At 45.9% G+C, this 20,460-nt stretch overlaps 1 protein-coding gene across 1 annotated transcript in view; it reads right to left on the reverse strand.

The window, feature by feature from the left end:
* Positions 1–458: 458 nt before the first annotated feature.
* The window catches only part of LOC128330950 (transmembrane protease serine 9-like), a 39,650-nt gene continuing 19,648 nt past the window's right edge, over positions 459–20,460 (reverse strand). Inside the window, exons 8-12 of the mRNA XM_053264317.1 lie at positions 13,087–13,107; positions 9,821–9,983; positions 6,812–7,092; positions 5,757–5,926; positions 459–1,104 (exon numbers count right to left, since the gene is read on the reverse strand). Of these exons, the coding sequence (XP_053120292.1) occupies positions 871–1,104; positions 5,757–5,926; positions 6,812–7,092; positions 9,821–9,983; positions 13,087–13,107 (869 nt within the window). The 3' untranslated portion in view covers positions 459–870. The remainder of the gene's footprint in view (positions 1,105–5,756; positions 5,927–6,811; positions 7,093–9,820; positions 9,984–13,086; positions 13,108–20,460) is intronic.

Raw genomic sequence — 20,460 nt, forward strand, 5'->3', positions numbered from 1 at the left:
GAATTGACTGGCTCAGCTAATCGGTTTAACAGAACCAGTTCGCATACATGCGGTTTGGTCTGAATTCGGATTGAATTCCGACCGAACTGTGCCAAACAGTCCATGCACATTCCTACACTGTGGTTTTGAGTTACAGCTGAATTCACAAATCATCGATCTCCCGGTTAAAACCATTGCTGTGCCTCAAGAGGCTGCTGTACCATGGCAAGGGGAATGACTTTGTGACCTGATGAAGTGGAGTCCTGAGCAAATGGAAAGCAGACATATGGCTGTGAATCAACATTTGCCTATTGTAGTAGTGCTGGGTTCTTAATGATGGTTAGCAGAAAACTTGCTTTCGTGTTATACCTGAACATAGTCAAACACACAAACAGATTTATAAATTTAATTGGTGATATTAAAACCACACACTTGAAGGACTGAGTATCACCAATAAAAAAGTGACAGGGTCCAAAGAATTAGAAATCCCAGGTGCTGGATATTTTCATCATTGCTTGTCACATCATTTAAAACTCTCAGGGGCTTAAACAAAATGAACCACAGTCATCAAACATCATGTGTAATGGCATAGGAGAACATCCTGAGAGCACCGTGGCTCCCAACCCCAGTCCATGATTGGATGGGGATTTCTCAGCATCATCTCTGGGACCATTGCCTGGCTTCTTTAGGGCAAATCCCAGCATTTAAATCACTACTGAAAGGTTGTGAAACCCATTTACATGGTTATCAGACAGAAGTGGGGTAAGGTCCCTTGAAACAACGCCCTGCTGCATTTGGTGATTTGGGACATATTTGAGCCCAATCAGCATCCTACATAATGGTAGGGCATCTGGTGAGTTGGCAGGCTGAAGGGGTAGGTGGATGAGTATCTCATGGCAGGGTCAGTGTAAAAGACATCAGTAGTGACACCGTGAGGATGGAGCGCAGTCCACTATTTCTGCCCTCTGAAGAGACTGTGTTGGCCTGGATCCAGTCAGCATAGTAAGACACTAAGGTGTAGACACCAGGGAAGTTGGGCTGAGCACATTGCTCTCCCCAACTCACAATCCCAACCTGGGTCCAGACTCCTCCACTTTCACAAACCAAGGGTCCTCCAGAGTCGCCCTGTGAAGAGAGATGGAAGTTAGCATGTGTGTATAGAAAACACTCCATGACTGGAGTTGGGATACTGGTTTGGTGAAGGAGCTGGAATAAGGCTCAAATTAGGCTTGTGGGAAGCTTGGGCAATGTCCAAAGCTCTCCCAGATCCCTTTGACCTCTATGTGGGGAGGGATTCCCCCAGCTACATTGTACCAGCAGGCCTTCCTGGGCTTCTGGCAAGTAATTTGGTTGGGGCCTTTAAGATAAACCTCATCCCTTGCCCACAAGCACTTCTGGGAAATGCAGTCCATCCCTGGGTTTTCTAATGGAGAAAGCCTAGGGAAGGACTACATTTCCCAGAAGTTTACAGGACATGGGATGAGGCATATCTCAATGTTACTTGCCAGAAGCCCCGAAGGGCACACTGTGGAAATGCCTGCCCCCTCCCCGTCAGAGGTTAATGTGACCTGGGGGAGCTTTGGAATTTTCTGAACCTTGACACAGGCTTTGTTCAAATCTCACCTTAGCAATGTACTCTCTAGCCCACCATTGGCCAGGGCTGCACAGCTTCAGCCTCCCAGCTATGAATGGACTACAACTCACATAATCCCTTACTGTTGGCCTCTGTAGATAGGGAGGCTGGAGGCTGGGAGTACAACAACTGGAGGGTCACAGTTGTGCACCTTGCCTTAGGATCATCCAGATCTTTATGTATCTCAGCTTCATTGAGAGAAGATAAATTGTAGTGAAATGTGAGACTACCAGGAAGAGCAGCCAAAGGCCTTATTTAGACTTGGCGTGAAGAAATGAAGTCAGTGTGTGTGCTTTAGTTCTGAAGCCGAGTTTTTGCAGCTCAAGCAGAGCCAGTACAGGCATGAAACGGTTCCTGTTTCATCTGTCCTTGCATCATCAATCATCATCATCATCATCATTCCTATCAAGAACAATAATGATATTAATCTACCATAGAGGATTAAAATGGTAACAATGGAGAAGAGAGCTGGTCTCGTGGTAGCAAGCATGACTTGTTCCCTTAGCTAAACAGGGTCCGCTCTGGTTACATATGAATGAGAGACTACATGTGTGAGCACTGTAAGATATTCCCCTCAAGGGATGGATACGCTCTGGGAAGAACATCTAGGTTCCAAGTTCCCTCCCTGTCCAGAGACATATCTATGGAAAATAGCGCCTAGGGCAAGCACTGAAATTGAGCCCCCTGTCCAAACATCTGACACCCATCTTTCAGATAACTTTACCATAGTATCAGCTCAAAAATACAAGTCAAGCTCGTTAATCTTTTAATCTTTCAAAAAATATTTAGCAGTGGATGTAGCCAGACCAAAAAATGCTGGAAAACTACAAGTTTCAGTATGCTGGGGCTCATGAAATACCCAAATACTATGTGGAGGTGTACTTGGGAAACTAAACAGAAGTGTCTGTCTAATTCTCTACTATGCATTGTAGCATCACTATTACATAAGTTTTAAAAATAAATGGAGAATTTCACTTTTCCCAGATACTCTGAAAATAATTAAAGGATATGCTGAGTAAACTGTATCACTGCTTGGAATATATTCTGGTATTTCAGAAAGACAGTTAAAATGAGAGAAAGAGAGCAAGAAACTCCCAGTGGGCCTTAATACTAAGGATTTCACACTGATTCAAAGACAAACTCACCATTAATAGCCATATTATTAAGACATCACATTTAACTCACAAGTAAGAGCAAATGAATACAAATGAATACTAGCTCATAAGCTTCAGCTCAGTATTCACAAGCCCTGATTCTCTGTACATAGTGCCAAACTGAATATGTGTACAGTGACATATTATATAAAATTAAATTTTTAAAAAATCAGTAGCCCCTTCAGGGGGCTTCCTAAAGGACGTGGAGTGGGAGGTCTGCAAAGGTTCCCCCTCCCCTCACTGGCCTCTAGGGCCTTGCAGGGACCATTTGAACATGTGCAGTGGCCATTTTTAAAAATAATATTTTTTATTTAAAAAATGGCCACTGAAAACAAAATGGCCACCGTGCATGCTCAAATGGCCTCTGCGAGGCCTGGCATGGCCTAGGGTCTCACAGAGGCCATTTGAGCATGCATGGTGGCCATTTTGTTTTCAGTGGCCATTTTAAAATAATTTTTTAATTTAAAAAAATGGCGCCCCCCTTCAAGTGGCGCCCGGGGCACGTGCCTTGCCTGCCCTACCCTAGATACGCCCCTGTCATCTCCAAGATAGAGCTGAGAGAAATTCCTTCCTGAAACCTTGGAGAAGCCACTGCCAGTCTGTGTAGATAATACTGAGGTAGATGGACCAATGGTTGACTCAGTATATGGCAGTTTCCTATGTTCTATGTTCCAATATAAATATATGTGAGGAAATCTTAACATTCTAAAGCACTATGGCCTAAATCCAGTGAAAGTTATCCATACTGAAGCCCCACAGGAATTAAAAGAACTTAAGTTATTCACAAGTAACGTATCGATTTCAAAGATACTTAAGCATGACTAGCTTTCTCTGGATTCTCTATTAGGTATTAATGTTTATTACAGCTGCATTGGTTAAAAAATTTGATTCATCCATTAAACAAATAAGTTAAAAAAAGATGTTTCCAATTCCAACTTCTAATCTTTGCTAGGGTTACACTAATCAGATTAATCTGTTATATTATTTTGTTTGACTTAGAATATACCCCTAATTAATTAGGTCTTTTTGGCAGTGGCAACCGTTTATTCATTCATTCATTCATTCATTCATTCATTCAACATATTCTTATACTGCCCAAAACTTATGTCTCTGAGCGGTTTATAACATTATGGAATAGCCTCTCCAGTGAAGCTCTCCTGACACTAGGTGAAGGCCTTTGGGATACCATTATTTTCACTCAGATATGTATAATTTGTTTTGTTTTTAGCTGGATTTTATTGTAGGTTGGTTTTATTTTAAAGTATTTTTAGTTGTATGTTTTTGCTCTATTGTTTTACTTTGTGAGCCACCCAGAGAACAATCATTGTGGGGAATCCAATAAATAAAGTTGTTGTTGATATTAATTGAGCAGATATCAAAACAAAACAAATATTCACAAAAAACTGCAGATACAAGTCCCATCTTAGAAGAGGCAGTTCTTACAGTATATCAACTAATGGGTAGAGGATGCTTGCTGTGACACCAGCATGCATCATTTGAAAACAAAGAAAGCAGGCTTTTTGCTTTACAAGTATTTTTTTTCTTTCCTCATGGAAAGTAGCCTTACGAGATCACCTTGCTGTCCGTGTGTGTGTGTGTGTGTGCGCGCGCCTCTAACCACCTTGCAATGCCTGTACCAATTTGGACCAAATTTGGTACAGATGTAGTGCCATATAAGGACACCTCAATAGTGTATTTTGTAATGACAGCATTATTTCATTGCTAGGGACGTGCATGAACTGTGGTTCGAGCACAGTTCAGAAGTAGGGCCCGGGGGCTTTAAGAAAGAGGAGAGTAGGTCTTTACCCGCTCTCTGCTGCCCCATGCAACTTCCTGCTGGGGTGGCGTGGGTCCCAAGAATCGCCGCACGGTGCCAGCACGCACATATGCGTGGTCAACACCATGCTGACCACGCAAATGGCACCCGCGCATGTGCAGACACCATGTGTGTGCTGTCGCCATGCGACAACTCTTGGAAGCTGAGCCACCCTAGCAGCAAGGGGTGGTGGTGGGGAACAGGTAAGGACCTCTTCGCCTCTTTCTTAAAGCTCCCGGCTGGGCCCCACCTCTGAACTGTGCTCGAGTTGTGCTTCCGGCACATCCTTACTCATGGCCATTCTCTACCAATCCAATGCGAGGTGAACCCTGTTTTTACAGATGGGTCTCTGGCGACTACTGTTTGATTGTGCCCTGCACCTTGCATTTGGTGTTTGACAACAAGAAGTGCTTGAATCTGAAGGTGGTAATTATTAATAAGAATTATTTACTTATTTATTTATTCGATTTCTATCCCGCCCTTCCAAAAATGGCTCAGGTTTACACAGAGAAATAATAAATAAATGAGATGGATCCCTGTCCCCAAAGGGCTCACAGTCTAAAAAGAAACATGGTAGACACCAGCAACAGTCACTGGAGGTACTGTGCTGGGGGTGGATAGGGCCAGTTACTCTCCCCCTGCACAATAAAGAGAATCACCACGTTGAAGGGTGCCTCTTTGCCAAATTAGCAGGAATTAGCAGGAATGCAAAGTAGGTGGATTAGTCCTTACCAGAACTACTTGTTTTCTCACATGCAAATATGTACAGAGTTCGTTGATTTATTTAATAAATTGATTCAGATTTCTTGAACTGGGCGGCAACCTTACTGTTTGGTATCCCTCTCTCTCCTCTGGGGGATGGGAGAACTTCAAGAAATCAGACATGCCATATCCCAGCTAGACCAAGACCAGGAAGAAACAGCGCAAGGCTTTATTCTGGCAACCTGTTTCAGTTTAACAGATCCGTGATGAATTGTAATGCACATTTCCCCCTCTTGGGACAGAGAAGAGTCCGGGACATGGATTCCTTTTCTGAAACAAGTATGCTGCTGAACTATTTGTTTTGATGAATAAAACCAGGCTGGAGCCTGCTCTGCCATGTTCCTCCCAGGAAGCCTCAGTCCACCACAGACATGCGGCAGCTCCACGGATGACAGGTTATGTAGTGTCTTACCTGGCAGGCATCTATCCCGCCTTCTGCTTTACCAGCGCAGAACATATCAGGCTTGATGGGATTGAGGTCTAGGCCGTGTGGCAGATTAATGTTAAAGAGCTCATTGCAGGTGTTGCGGTCTATGAGAGGCACTTGCAGTTCCTGAAGGCTTTGGGGAGACGGCAGTGGCTCTGTGGGAGAGAAACACGGGAGAATTCTGTGTTTGTAGAATGCAAGCTTTTACCGTTAGAGGCCGTACTAGGGCATGGTGGAGGTCTAAATGCTCTGTGGCTTTTTCTTTCCCTCTCTGGGTGGTTTCAGATCAGGGACTTGTTTTGTGAACTTTCACGGGCTTGCTCATGGGATGAGAGAACTTCCATGGGCTTGCTTATGGGAGGAGAGCTGGTCTTGTGGCAGCAAGCATGACTTGTTCCCATTAGCTAAGCAGGGTCTGCCCTGGTTGCATATGAAAGGGAGACTAGATGTGTGAGCACAGGAAGATATTCCCCTCAGGGGATGGAGCCACTCTGGGACCTGCAGAAGGTTCCAAGTTCCCTCCCTGGCATCATCTCCAAGATAGGGCTGAGAGAGACTCCTGCCTGCAGCCTTGGAGTAGCCGCTGCCAGTCTGTGTAAACAATACAGAGCTAGATGGACCTATGGTCTGACTCAGACTATGGCAGCTTCCTATGTTCCTATGATAGCATGTGGATTGCATGTGGAGTCCTAATTCGATGTCTATACCTTGCAGTTTCCACACTGGCTCATCTTATTATTTTCTGTCTGTATCGGCTGCCGAGCATTAGGAGAAGATTGCAGGCTGGGGTCCCTCCTGCCCAACCACATGCTTAATGTTTACATGCCTGCCAATTCCCTATCTCTGGAGTCCCCCAGCTTGGGTCTCCAGATGACCCTGCATTACAGCTCCCATCATCTTTGACACAATGCCAAACACAAGCCCATGGCAGCACTTCTTGCCTGGGCCCCATACCCACTCCCATGGTCCTGAGTCCCCCACCCCACTAAAAACAGTCTTGGTCTTAATAAGCCCAACAAAAAATGCCCCTCATTCCTCACCTCCATTGTCAGTATCTCCCCACCCAGTAACCCAACAGTTTGTGAATGTGGGAAACTGTGTCGAGAACTCTGGCAGGCAGACGGGGAGGATGTAGTCGGTGAAATTCAGCGATGACTTCAGCTTCACCAATGCAATATCCCCGCTGGAGCCGCCATCAACAGTGTAGTCGAAGTCAGGGTGAGGGATAATGTCATCCACATAGGAGACCATCACATTGCTTGTGGGGTTCGAAAGCTCATAGACACCCAGCTTCACAGCATATTGGTCTTTATCTCTGTTCCTGGAAGTGTGAATATGAGAGCAAAATGCAACAGAAGTTGGGAGCTTGCAATGCTGGGTTTGGGTTTGTGAGTCTTGTTGAAATTGCCTTGTCTACTTTGAATGGCAGCAGATCTTCAGGGTTTCATACGAGGAGGTCCAGCCCTACCTGGAAATGCCAGGAATCCACATGCAACGCTTGTGCTCTCCCACACAGCTAGGCCCTCTCCCAATATGATTCCCTCCTAAAATAGCCATTTGGCTACTCCCCAGTAACTGGCTGACTTACTAAAAAGCAGTAGAGGTCTCAAACAGAGGACCCTGACCATGGGACCCAAATAACTATAGGAGTTAGGCCATGCCACCAGAAGACAAAGCTGCAATCCTTTTGCTGCACTTCAGTACCCTCACAGCAGATGGCCAGAGAGCGGTCTTACAGCTAGTGTCAACTCGGCGGAGGTCAGGTGGCACATCGAAGCCAATAGAGTGCTACCTGGTCCTATCATGTGACTGATCTGGACTCTACAATCTAAGCAACTTATTACCTGGGCAACAAACCACCCACAGGTCTATCAGTGGCTGCCAGTCTTGATGCTACCTCTGGGTTCAGAGGCAGGATTCTTCTTAATACCAATTGCAGAAGAGCAACAGCAAGAGAAGGGGCATACCTTCACCTCTGGGTTGTGGGCCACTGTGGGAGAGGAGAGCTGGTCTTGTGGTAGCAAGCATGACTTGTCCCCATAGCTAAGCAGGGTCTGCCCTGGTTGCATATGAATGAGAAACTTAATGTGTGAGCACTGCGAGATATTCCCCTCAGGGGATGAAGCCGCTCTGGGAAGAGCTTAAGGTTTCAAGTTCCCTCCCTGGCTTCTCCAAGATAGGGCTGAGAGAGATTCCTGCCTGCAACCTTGGAGAAGCTGCTGCCAGTCTGTGAAGACAATACTGAGCTAGATAGACCAATGGTCTGACTCAGTATATGGCAGTTTCCTATGCTCCTATGACTAAATGGCTCTTGAGCTTGATCCAGCAAGGCTCTTCTTATGCTCTTATGTTCACCAACTGACCCACCCATCCAGTTGGATTACCAGCTTGCTTCCAGATTGCCAGCCCTGACACTCTCTTCTATTCTCTGCTTGGTAGCCAACAACTTGCTTCTTCTCACTCGATTCAGGGGCGGTCCATTCATGAGGCAAGGTGAGGTGGTTGCCTCAGGCATCAGTTTATTGGGGCACCAGCAGGGCGGCAAGTTACCACCGGAGCAAGCTCTTCAGGACCAATCTGACCCCTGCAAACTTTGCAGGAGTGCCTCTTTTCACAGTCCTAGCAAAGGCTGCATGGAATTTGAGAAGAGAAGAAGAGGCTGCTGGCAATTTTCCCACCTCCACATCCCACTTGCAATGCCTATGACCACCCCTGACTTGACTCCTCTTAATTGCTTTATCTGGCCCAGCCTTGGAGCTACCAAAGCACTGAATAGTCCACTGAGCTTTTGCAGGTGCCTCTGGGGTGAATGTTTATAATGGGTTGTCTCCTAAAAATGTTAGTCATAACTAAGAGCATTTGAAATTAATGGGACTTCAGTGAGTCACAGCTAACTGGTCTTACTGATTTCAATAGTGCTTAGTTGGGATTCACTTTCTTGGGAGCTCTTCACACAATCAATCTAATGTTGGCTCAGCAGGAATGTAGAGATTCCCACAGTGCATGAGCCCCTGGAGAGCGACTGTATAAATCCAGGTAAATTCCCCAATCTCCCATTGGCACTGCACCAACCTGGCATGAAGCTGACATATTCAAGAGTTAAAACCTTTTCCCCTCAGTAGCTTCATTCTTTCTTCTATCAGCATTGCCTCAATTTCTCCCCTCCCTGCAATCTCAGCCCTCTCACTCCTATGCACACAGCAGTAACTTGAGAGTACGTCCCAATGCATTTACTTAGGCTTTTCTTGGAATAAACTGTACAGAATTGGCTGCAGTTCTATGCAACATTTACTTGAGAGTAGCCTTTATCAGATTTTGAAAACTAAGCCATATAAATCAGAAACCTGTCCAAAGAACTTGCACTGTGGACCTCTCCTTTCAATACTACTACCACTCACCAAACAAAGGTAAAAGACAAAATAACCAACCCACAGATAAAGGAGCTAGCACAATAAATAAAATAAATTATCAGTAAAAGAACTACCCAGAGGAGTACTAGTCCACTATATCCCCCACTTCCCCCCTCATTCTCTAGATCTCTGAATTTTGCTAAGATTTGCTAGTGGCATTTTGAAAACAAAAAGAAAACTACCTGTCATGAACTCCATTTGTTTGCAGACTGAGTGCTACCATTTTGCATACAAATCTCCTGAGAGTCTGCTCAGCCTGCCTTGAAGGACCCTGGGAAATCAGATGACCTGGCTGGCCTTGTTTGCTGGCTATTGGCTAGAATAGGTACCTGGAAGCTATTCTGATTGGTTAGGGGCTGCGCTAGTTCCTGCCCACCCTTTGGGGGGGGAAGAAAAAAAAGTGCATCCCAATTGGTGCTGAGGGAATACCCCCTCTGTCCCAAATGAGGAGCCTCCTCTGGACTGCATTACCAATTGGAGATAGGAGAAAATTTCTGGGTTTACAGGATTGCTCAGTGGGAGCACGTGTACCATGGGAATCTCCAGATTCCCATGGAGCTGACATTAGGCTGATCATGTACACCTGCCCTAAGCATACATCTCAGTCACTTTACAGTCACAAAAGTGTCAGATACTTACACAGGGAAGCAGTGTGCTGCTGATAACACCCACTGATCATTTATGAGTGAACCTCCACAATTGTGCGTGCCATCAAATGAAATGCTGACCTGCCAGGGCCATTCCCCGTCAAAGGCAGGATTCCCCCCGACAATTCGTGTAGAGATCTTTGGTTGCCCACAATCTATGAAGGAAGGAGGGGAAAGAGAATGCATAAGGTCAGAGGGCAATAATCACAAAGATGAATTCTTGCAAAGATAGTGCTAGAAAGCAGACAACTTCTCAACTTGATTGGTCTTGCAAATATTTGATCAAAAATGGTAAACAACAGTACCCAGTGATTGATTCTCTAGGTTTAGAGGTCTCAAAGCTAGCAAGTTCATATTTCACCTTTATTGCTTTATGACTCTCTAACATTATAAACAGCTTTTCAATCATAACAACTTTAATTTTAAACTTTAATACATTTGTGTCTCTCAAAACTAAGCTTGAAAATGGGGGAGAATGGAAGCCCCCCATTGTCTCACCAATCTCTCCCCCTCTCCCCCAGATTGCTATATTCAAACTTTCCAGTTAAAATACTGAAAACTGGAGATTTATCTTAAAGCATCGTCCTAGTGCACTATTTGTGCACGGATTCGAAGGGCCAGTTCAGGTGATATAGAAATGTTTAATCCAAGCCTACAAATAAGTGTATGAAAGTTTGGTTTAGGCTTCTGAGCAGCATGTAAGGCTAGTAGGCCTGAACAGACTTTTGTTTGAGTTTAAAAATGTGAGGCTGCTCCTCAGCCAAGAGGTAGCAAATATCAGAGCCTGACAAAAGATACTGTATGTAGCCAAGGTCGTGAGATGAATTCCCCATTCAGCAGGAAAAGAAACATAGCTGGCTCTACCAGAAGATACCGATAAGGAGTAAATCGGTAGGGAGGACAGATAGGCCAAACAGTAACTCTTGTCCAAGGCTAACTGGTACAACATAAAACCATCTGTGTAATTACAAAGACATATATTGAAGGATTTACTGATTAGCTTGCTTTTTAAAATCTATATAAGCTAGCCACTGTGTAACTGTGTAACACAGTGCATGCCAGACTTTTGACCTGTACTGTGCCTTCATGATCATGAATAAAAAGCTTTCTGAGCACACATCTCTTGATGGATTTGACTCATTTCTGTCAGGCAACGAGTAGGGCAAGGAGGGCAAGGTTCCAGACGTTTTTCCCGCAACACAGGCACCTGTAAGAGGGAGGAGAGCAGGTCCATAACTGCTCCTCCGCCATCTGCCACAGCTTCCTGCTGCGGTGCCGCACTCCCTAGCACATGTACAGTGGCCATGTGTGTGCCATTGCTGCATCACCACCACGCAAGGGGAGCTGGGGAGCACGATGCTGCAGCAGGAAGCTGTGGCAAGCAGTGGAGGAGCAGTTACGGACCTGCTGTCCTTGCTCTGAAAGGTGCCCGAACTTACCCTTTGAATTGGTGCATGAATCACGATTGGTGCATATCCCTACTGAAAACTAGGCTGGGTTCTGAATCTGTGAAAAATGTGATTAATCTTTGGCATATAAACCCACATTCAATCACAGAGGTGGCTACAGAAGCTAGGAGTCTTGGCTTAGTCCGAGCATGCCTTTTATCCATATGATTCTTGATCCCAGAGGATTTAGAAACTCCTAAAACTTTAGCTTTCCCACCTTCTAGTGATTAGATATTAACCTTACATGGGAAGTTGCCTTATACTGAGTCAGATCATTGGTCCATCTAGCTCAGTATTGTCTACCTTCACTGATAATAGTGCTCCACAGCTTCTGGCAAGATTCTTCTCCAGCTCTACCTGGAAATGCCAGAGACCGAACCTGGGACCTTCTGCATGCAAAGCAGATGCTCTGCCACTGAGCGATGGCCCCATCTATTCGCATCTGGCTCAGGGCTGCTGGAAAGTAGGGAAACTCCATCAACGCCAAATTCCGGCAGTGAGTGGTGGGTGGTGACAGAGTGGTGGGTGGAGCCTGCAGGATGCCACTGCTGCAGACCAGGAAGGCAGGAAGGCATGCACCCCAGCACAGGAGGGTGTGTGCACCCCAAGGGGACCACTGGGGCACAGGCTGGACTCAGGCCTACAGTGCCCTAGCTACACCAGTGGGGAGGGTGCCACTATCTCTTACAGTTTGTGGTCTGGCTTGCTTTCTTAAGTAACCTGGATAGCAAAACCAAACACTTTCTGGAGCCATGCAGCCTCATAAAGGATGGGGCACATTGTTTAAAATTTGGAGAGCTGCTGCCAGTCAGGGTAGACAATACTGAAGTAGATGGACCAGTGGCCTGACTTGATATAATGCAGCTTTCTATGTTCCTAAGAACTCTCTTTTGTCCTTAAGCCTCTGAAAGGTTTTGTCCTTAACCTTCATCATCCAGTGAGGGCCGGTTATGGCTACCACCAGCTCATATGGTGGCTACGCGGGACGGGGCCTTCTCTGTGGCTGCCCCAGGGCTCTGGAATAAACTCCCTGTCATAATCAACTGCTTGGGTCCAGGGTTCTTAAGAGAGCACCTTCTCTGTCACAAACCTATTAAGATCATCTGGAGAGGTCCGGTTACAGTTGCCGCTAACTCGTTTGGTGGCAACTCAGGATCGGGCCTTCTCTGTGGCTGCCCCAGGACTTTGGAATGCATTCCCTGCTGCAATAAGAGCATCTCCTTCTCTGTTTGCCTTTAGAAGGACCCTGAAGATGCACCCTTTCCCCCCAGGCTTTTAATTGGAATTTAAATGTTAATGTGTATTTATTGATTGAGATTGTTATCCGTTTTCTGAATTCTAACTGTTTCATGTTGCTTTTATATTATATTTTAACTTGTGCACTGCTTGGAGATTTCTATATTAGGTGGTATAGAAATAGAATCAATCAGTCAATCAATCAGAGCTTCTCCACCTCTGCCTGTTTTTAAAAAGACCCTTAAGACACACCTGTGTTCTCAGTCTTTTAATTACTTACTTTTAACTGGTCTGTTTTATCTCATAACATTATTTTAATCATTTTATTGTCTTTTATACTTGTATTGTAACTCATGTACACTGCCTAGGGATGCATGTCAGGTGGTATATAAATATAAACAAATACATAAATGTGATGTTGTGCAAGAAGAACCATGTTTTTAGGTTTAAGGCTGGACTGGATGATGTCTGGGTTCATGCCAAAGCTGTAATTTTATGCAACCCTGCTTTTGTTGACCTCCTCCTGTGGAATATCCATGCAGAAATATTTTCCAGTATATTGAGAAAATCCTACCTGCATCTGAGGTGGCAGCACCTAGAAGAAAAACAAAGGAAAGAAATTTCATGTAAGATAGGTACACAAGATTGTGTAAGTGGTGATTTTCTTTATTTAGCAGGGGGAGAGCAACTGGCCCTATCTATCCCCAGCACAGCATCCCTCTAGTGGCTTTTGCTGGTGTCTATCCAGGCCTGTGCTTGCCTCTGTTGCATAGGTGACCACTCACCCCTCCTCATGGAGGGGCCACTCTTGGTCGCTTTCCAGATTACCCCCTAGAACTGTTGTAAAATGCAGGATTGAATTGAAAACGATCCCCAGAATCTGCAACGGAAAATACAGCTATTTTTTTTGCAATGGATATACAACATTATAGCATTAAATTGCAGCAATAAAATCTGAAACAAGGCATCCCAGATGTGAACAGCATCTTGCTGACAGCGTAGGGACTGCGGTGTCACAACACGGGAGGTATGGAAGCACACTTAGCAGATATGTTGCAGGGATTAATCTGAAAGATTCCAGGTGCTGTCCTATGGGTATATTCCTAGCAAAATTGCCAGGGGGTGTGCAGGACTTCATTTGAATCTGGGCCCACCAGGACTTTAGCCCTGGCACTAGGCTTGTGCATTTCGATTCTGCATTTTCATACATTTTGTACACAAACTGAGATGAGAAAATTAAAAACAATTTGTTTTTGTAATCAAATTGAAACGACCCTATTTTGAATCTGAATGCTCTGTTCAGGAGCATTCCTGAAAGGACCTCCATTTCAGCATTGCATGAGAATTGTCCTTTTCGTCTCTCCACTCCAGCAACTGAGAGTTTGTTAAAAGGATTAGCATGAGATAAGATATGCAAAAAGCAGCTTCCCTGAGGCCAGTTTCCTTTGGCATGAATGAATTTAGTTAAGAATGTGTTGTATTGTAATGCAATTGACCATGTGCTGCTTGCTTTGATAATGAAGAAGTTGCAAGTGTGTGTGGCCGGGGTGGGGGTGGGTGGGGGGGTGGGGGTGGTTTGAAGGAGGGAGTTTGGTTCAATTCATTCAACAAGTTAGTTAGGTACTCAGTCGCCATTCTCTGCCTTTCTGTCTCCTGAGAGAGAGAGAGAGAGAACTAGTTTGCATTGCATGTCTCAACTAAAGATTCCATGATGCCATAGTGCCTGGTTGCCAGGCTGCCAGGCTGAGCCCAGTCTGCTATGGCTGGCTATGCCAGAGTGGGAAAATGGAGAAGACTGGCTGATAAAAATTTTGGAATATTCGGAGATGGCAAAACTTACAGCACTATTAAGAGACCCAAACTTGGAATGTTTTAAAGAAGATTGGAAACCATTCTTGTTGTATCTAAAGAACTACTTTCCTACTATGGACTTTACAGCAGGGTTTGAAATTTAGCAAAAAACTGCAGGTTGGGTAGATTAGCTATGTTTGTAAGGGTTTGAATTTATGCTTTGAATTATTATTATAGCAAGGGTAAACTTTATAGCTGATGATTCACGAAGAGATGTGTGCAGGAAGTCCACCTTTCTGTGTGTATTTGTAATGAATGACAATATTACTATTGTTAAAATTAATAAAAATTGAATTTGAAAAAAAAAGACTGGGAAAATGGATTTATCTGCTGCATTGATTTTATGTTCGAGAAATGATTTTTTTTAACCCCCTTGCTGCCTGACTGTGCCTGCTCTGTCTGTCTGTGCCAGCCACCAGTGCCCTAGACTAAGTGAGTGGGGAGGTTTGGAGCGAGGTTTGGGGTTGCAATTGAATTTAAAAAGTTGTTTTGTTGTTTAGTTTAGAAGGAGTTTAAACATGGGTTCTGTGTGGGAGGGATCCCCTTCCCCATACTAGTAGGTGGTTAAAAGTAGCCTTGTGATTTTAGGTGGTTAAGGGTAGGTGGTTAAGGGTAGCCTTGTGATTTAAAAAGAAACCATTAGACCTGGGTGTGCCCCTGCTTAAAGCTCCCACTCACCACTCCCCTGCCCACAATGTTGAACCGGTGCTTTAACCTTGGTTTGTGCACATCCTTAGTTTGAACACATATTCTCTGCACTGAGAACAAATGCCTTGAAATGCAGTGGATGTTGCTGCTGCTGTTCTTGTTTATTTATAAAATGTCCATCAATGTGTATGGCACTTTACAAAGCATAAGAGAACAAGCCTCTGCGCTGAGGGGCTTCCAAACTAGAATAAAACACAGAGGAAACAACAAGGGAAGGAGCGGGAAATAGAGCAGAGGTAAACAAGGGAAGAATCTCTCTCTCTCTATATAAAATTCTCCTAAATGTACCTGTCACTAATCCCATGCATGGCAGCTCTTGGGAGAGTTTGCGAGCAGCTTCCTGGGGGATAGCGACCGGGATGGGGAGACAATGGTGGTGGCAGCCGGCTGGCTGGAGGAGGTGACAGTGGGCCGGGCTGGCCGGAGCAGGAAGAGGGCTGACTGTCGTAAATCTGTTAGCTCGGCTAACCCAACAGGATTTACAACCCCTTCAGCTCTCCCCCGTGAGTTAAACAGAAAGTAGCAGTGAAGCTGCATGAAGGAAAACGAAAGACTCACAAAGAAAAATAGTAGTAAACGAATAAAGTCCCCTGACCTAAACTAGGTACCCCCCTCTACGATAACTGAGTAATAACTGAAAAGAAAACAACAGAGCAAGGAATGAATAGAACAAGGGACAACAGAGCAAGGAATTAACGGAACAAGGGACAACAGAGCAGGAAATAACAGAACAAGGGCAAACTGGAACGTGAAAGGTTGAGGAATTCTAAATAGGAAGACGGTCTGCGGTAAGCGAAAGTTGCTGACAACAATCTGTGCAACTAACAGACTGCTTAATATAGGGCTCAAGATAACCGGCAGCCAATTAGGCTTTCCTGAGTCAGCACTTCTATTTCCTCTCCTGTGATATCCTGTGCCTATGTGTCTCCCACTGCGCCTTCCTCTTGAGATGTCTTCTCAAGACAGGTGAAATCCCCGCCTCCTCCTGATCAGCCTCCTCAGCCGTCATGTCTGACAGCTGTTCCGATTCCTCAGCTCCAGAGTCTGTTCTCTCTGCCAAATCCTGTTGCTGTGGCTCAGCCTGCACTTCCAACTGAGTCCTCTCATTCCTCCTCTGACTCTTCTGAGTCAGAGGTCTGAGCCATGACACTGACCCAGTTCAGCCGGCAGGAGCAGGAGGTGGTGGTGGGCTGGCCTGGCCGGCAGGAGGAGGAGGTAGTGACGGGTCGGCTTGGCCCAGCCACTGGGAGTAGGTGGCCACTACTGGGAGTGGGCAGGAGAAGGTGGCAGGCCGGCTTACTGGCCAGCTGGCCAGCCAGCCAGAAACCACGGGGTTGGAATGAGAAGTGGGTGGGGCGGGGGGGAGAGGAAGCGGGCCAGCAGGCCGGCCAGAAAGTGGGGCAGGGGAGAAGCGGGCAGGGGGGAAGTGGCTGGTTGGCCAGAAAGCTGGGTGTGCCGGCAGGCAGGGGGAAGCAGTGGTGGTGGGTAGGCTGACTGGAGGCACAGATGCTCTGTGCCCAGCCCAGCTAGTAGGTATTCATTCAAAATGACTTCCACCATACTTTCACTTTTGTCTTTAGGGAGCATCTGCAAATGAGCAGCGTGTCTCCCACCTGTAACTGAACCAGCTCCCCACAGATTTGAGATTAGGGGAAAGGTGGGTACAGCGGAGAAGAGAGGCCTCCCAGACATAGAAATCAAGCCCTGGTCTAGGGTGGGAGAAATGGCCGCTTGGTGCACAGATTACAAGCCGTCTCTAGCCCTATTCAGATATTATGTTATACCTGCATTCAAATGTCTGTACTCCCCCACGCACATTTTTTATGTAAATGACTGTACCTGAGTTCATTTTAACAGCGAACCTAAACACAGGCCACGCAAATGCCTGGTACAGATAGGATGTGTACTGCTGTGTGTGTGTTCAGCATAACATGCAAAACCGCACCTGTCTGTGTACAGATCTGTATCTGAGCACATTGTACACACTCACGATACAAGTGCTGGAAAATGGACATGCGAAAGGCTTTTCTCCATGCCATCCTGGGTTTATTACTGAATGGCCTTTTTCTCCTTTCCACCATTTTTTACACTCCCTAAAGGTTTGGGAAAATCAGGGGACCAAAACATCTCACCATCTTACCTGAACCCCAAGTGTCTCCCCATCCCATTAGTTACCTTGTAACATGGTGAGCTGCAGCAGGCACGTAGTCAGCAAGCGGGGTGGGCATGGCATCATCCCACCTTTTCCTTCTCTAACCCTGTCCTGATGTTTCCTCAAGTGGCTCCGTTCTATTCAGTTTAAGGCAACTGATTTCCTTATGTTTCTATGTCATTCCTTATCTGTGTTGTAAAAAATCATAGCAAAGGTGAACAGGAGGCACCTGCAACATTTCCTCCTCCTGCTCCTCCTCCCAGTCGGGACATGCAGCCTAGAGGTCCCAGTTCCCTGAATCCGCTGGATCTTGGCAGAATCCCCTATCCTGAAATCTCTCCTCCTCCACCTGAGACTTTTTTCAGTTCGAGTGCTGCCCGCCCCCGCATCTGATAGGACCCCCATGTCCTCAACAGCTATGTCAGGCCACATTCAGGCCACATTCAGCTGGAAGTGACAGACTGAAGAAGCTGTGATTGGGAAAATCCTTACCTGTTGAAATTCTGTCTGAGATACAGCTATTAAAAGGAAAGGAACTAGGGCTGTCATTCCGCGGAACACATTCTAGTCCATTAACCACCAGAGTGTTTGTGAATTGGTTGATTAAATTCACAAAAATATGCTTGTGAAGAAAATCAAGATGTCAAATGAAGGAACATAAACTCTTTTTAAAATGTGTCGACCTGGCTTCTAGGAAAGAAAAAGAAGCATTCCACTCCTAATCAAAAGCACATAGGAACCGGCTTAGAAGTACAGTAATGGCTATGCTAGTCACTCACTCCAATAATGTCAATATCCCCAAGAGGCAAAAATTAGAAGAGTGAAATTTCCTAGGGACAGTTACAAGAAAATAAGGACCATCCCTGTTATAGAAGTAGTTGGGGCACCTGCCACCCCTTTTGTTAATACATTTCCCTCAGTTGAGGTTAAACTCATTATTTGCCTTCTCTCCTTTGAAGCAATAAACGTCTAGATAACTGGTTTCTGTCCCCTTTCCTGGCTGTGGAGCAGGTAAGTGGTGTAATATTCAATCCAAAGATGGTATGCAAAGAAGTCCTTTTGCTCACAGTTTTAAGTAGTGGGGAATCTGCATTGGAAAAAACCACACCCAATAAACAAGGGTCTTGATGACACGCTTCGTCTGTGCTGCCTCTTCAGCGGCAGAAGCCCTAGTGATCTCCTGCAATGCTGTCATTTCCTCCTGCTCCTTCGACCAAGTCCTTTCAGGGTCTTCCTGAAAATATTCTGTATTCCCGGAAGAGCTGCTGGCTCCTGTAAGTAAAAGAAAAAGCCATACGTAACTTTGAGCTTTGAAAAGAAACCACGTCATTCAGTCACTCAGAATAAACTCATTTGTTTCCTGGTTTGGACACTACCTTGGGTGTAAGCTGACTAGCAAGAGGAGACAGAGTGCCTCTGTGCATATGCAGGATATGCCCCTCCTTTAAAGGCCTTTTGCAAATGAGCCCCAGGAACAGGTGTCTTAAATGAAATTCTACTGTACATGAAGGAGGGGAATAGAAAATTATTTTGCAATGCGGCGCTGCAAAAAATCTTGCTTTTATTTAAAAACCTGTTCTCCACATGTGTGACTGTTTGCAGACATGTCTATTTCACTATGTATAGATGCTGGGAAGCTGTGACACATTCACATGTAATGTGTATTATGCTCCCCCTCCCACCAATCTCCTGTCCGAATTCAGACATAACTGAGATCATCCTCTCTGCAGTCAGTGAGACTGCAGAAAAGAGGAGGAACTGGCTGTGTGGGCTTTCTCCTTGCATGAAGGATGGCCCACACAGTGAATCACAGCAGGAGTTGAGGGAGGAACTTCCTCCCTCAACTCTGGTTGAAGGGGGCGCAGCCCGTGGTTTTGAATTCGTATGCAACGCAGGCTGTGTCTAAACTCGGATTGCAGCAACGAAACTCACTACAACCTGAGAGTTCAGACTGGAGTCAGAAAAATGAAACCTTGGGTATGTCACTTCACGGAACTGCATTTGCACGCATTCGCAAGTAATGCTTGGAAAACCTCTGGCCCATTCAAATCCAGTTCCACGTTATGTGCGAATGCGGCCAATGTATGAACCTATGAAGCTAACACCATTGCTTGAGGACAACAGCAATGTGCCAGTAACAGCACCCCACTACAACACTGGCTCCACTGTTCACTGCTTGAGATGAACGACAACAAGCTCTCCTGCCCCCTAGACAGAAACCAGTGCTGACACCACCACTCCCTGCCTCAGCAGCCCTGATGAGCTCTTCCCTCTCATGACAGCTGTTGGGGCATGCTACCCTTGCATGACACAAGGCAGTACGGAGCATGGAGGGAAGAACCAGTGGGAGGGGCTGAGAGCAGGTGTTGGTGCAGCAGTGCAGAAGAGGGGCCAACTGGCACTGCTGAAGAGACGCTCCATGCTGCTTTGCTCCATGCAATCAGTGGCGGTATGCCCCAGCAGCTGTGGTTGGTGGTGAGCGGGGTGGTGTCAGGGCTGGTGAGGCAGGGGACAGGGTGGAGGGCATGCCGTCAGTGAGGGGGTGTGGTTTTTTGGGGGTGGAGACCAGAAATGGGTGAATGCCACCAGGGTTGAGGCAGGAGAGGCAGCAGCCAGTGGGGAAGGTGATGCCCATGGCAGTGGATGGGTCACAATTCCCATGCTTGCTACCTGTGCTGCACTTGCTGCTGAGGCCACTGTTTCACCTGGCCTCATGAGGAAGCCGCCCCTGTTTGAATCTGCCTTACAATAAGTCAGATCTCTGTTCTGTCTGCTCTGTATGATCCACTCTCAATGGCAGGGGCTCTCCAAGATGTTGGGCAGAAATCCCTTTCCCAGCTCTTCCTACTGAGGCAAAGGAAAGCATCTCCTTGAAATGGAGATGCCAGTGTTTGAAGCTGCAGCAGCATGGACTCTCCACTGTGACTTACATGCATGTGTGTAAGCAGCAAGATAGAGAAATAGGCAATTATACTTATACACTTCTGCCTCCGTGACATCATCATCATCATCATCATCATCATCATCATCATCATCATCATATAATAATACTAATAATAAATAATAAAAATAACAAATACCAGCTTGTGGGGGCGGGGATTTGTCAGAGAACTGCCATGAGACAAAAGGTCAAACCTGTTCCCCTATGCCATGGCCCTGATCCAAATTCCCCCTCCATGGCTGCTGCTTCTGGGTCACATCTGGTTTGGCCCCAAGGCTAGAGGGCTGTGAAGGCTG

This window comes from Hemicordylus capensis, chromosome 6 (assembly GCF_027244095.1).
Source record: "Hemicordylus capensis ecotype Gifberg chromosome 6, rHemCap1.1.pri, whole genome shotgun sequence".
NCBI lineage: Eukaryota > Metazoa > Chordata > Lepidosauria > Squamata > Cordylidae > Hemicordylus > Hemicordylus capensis.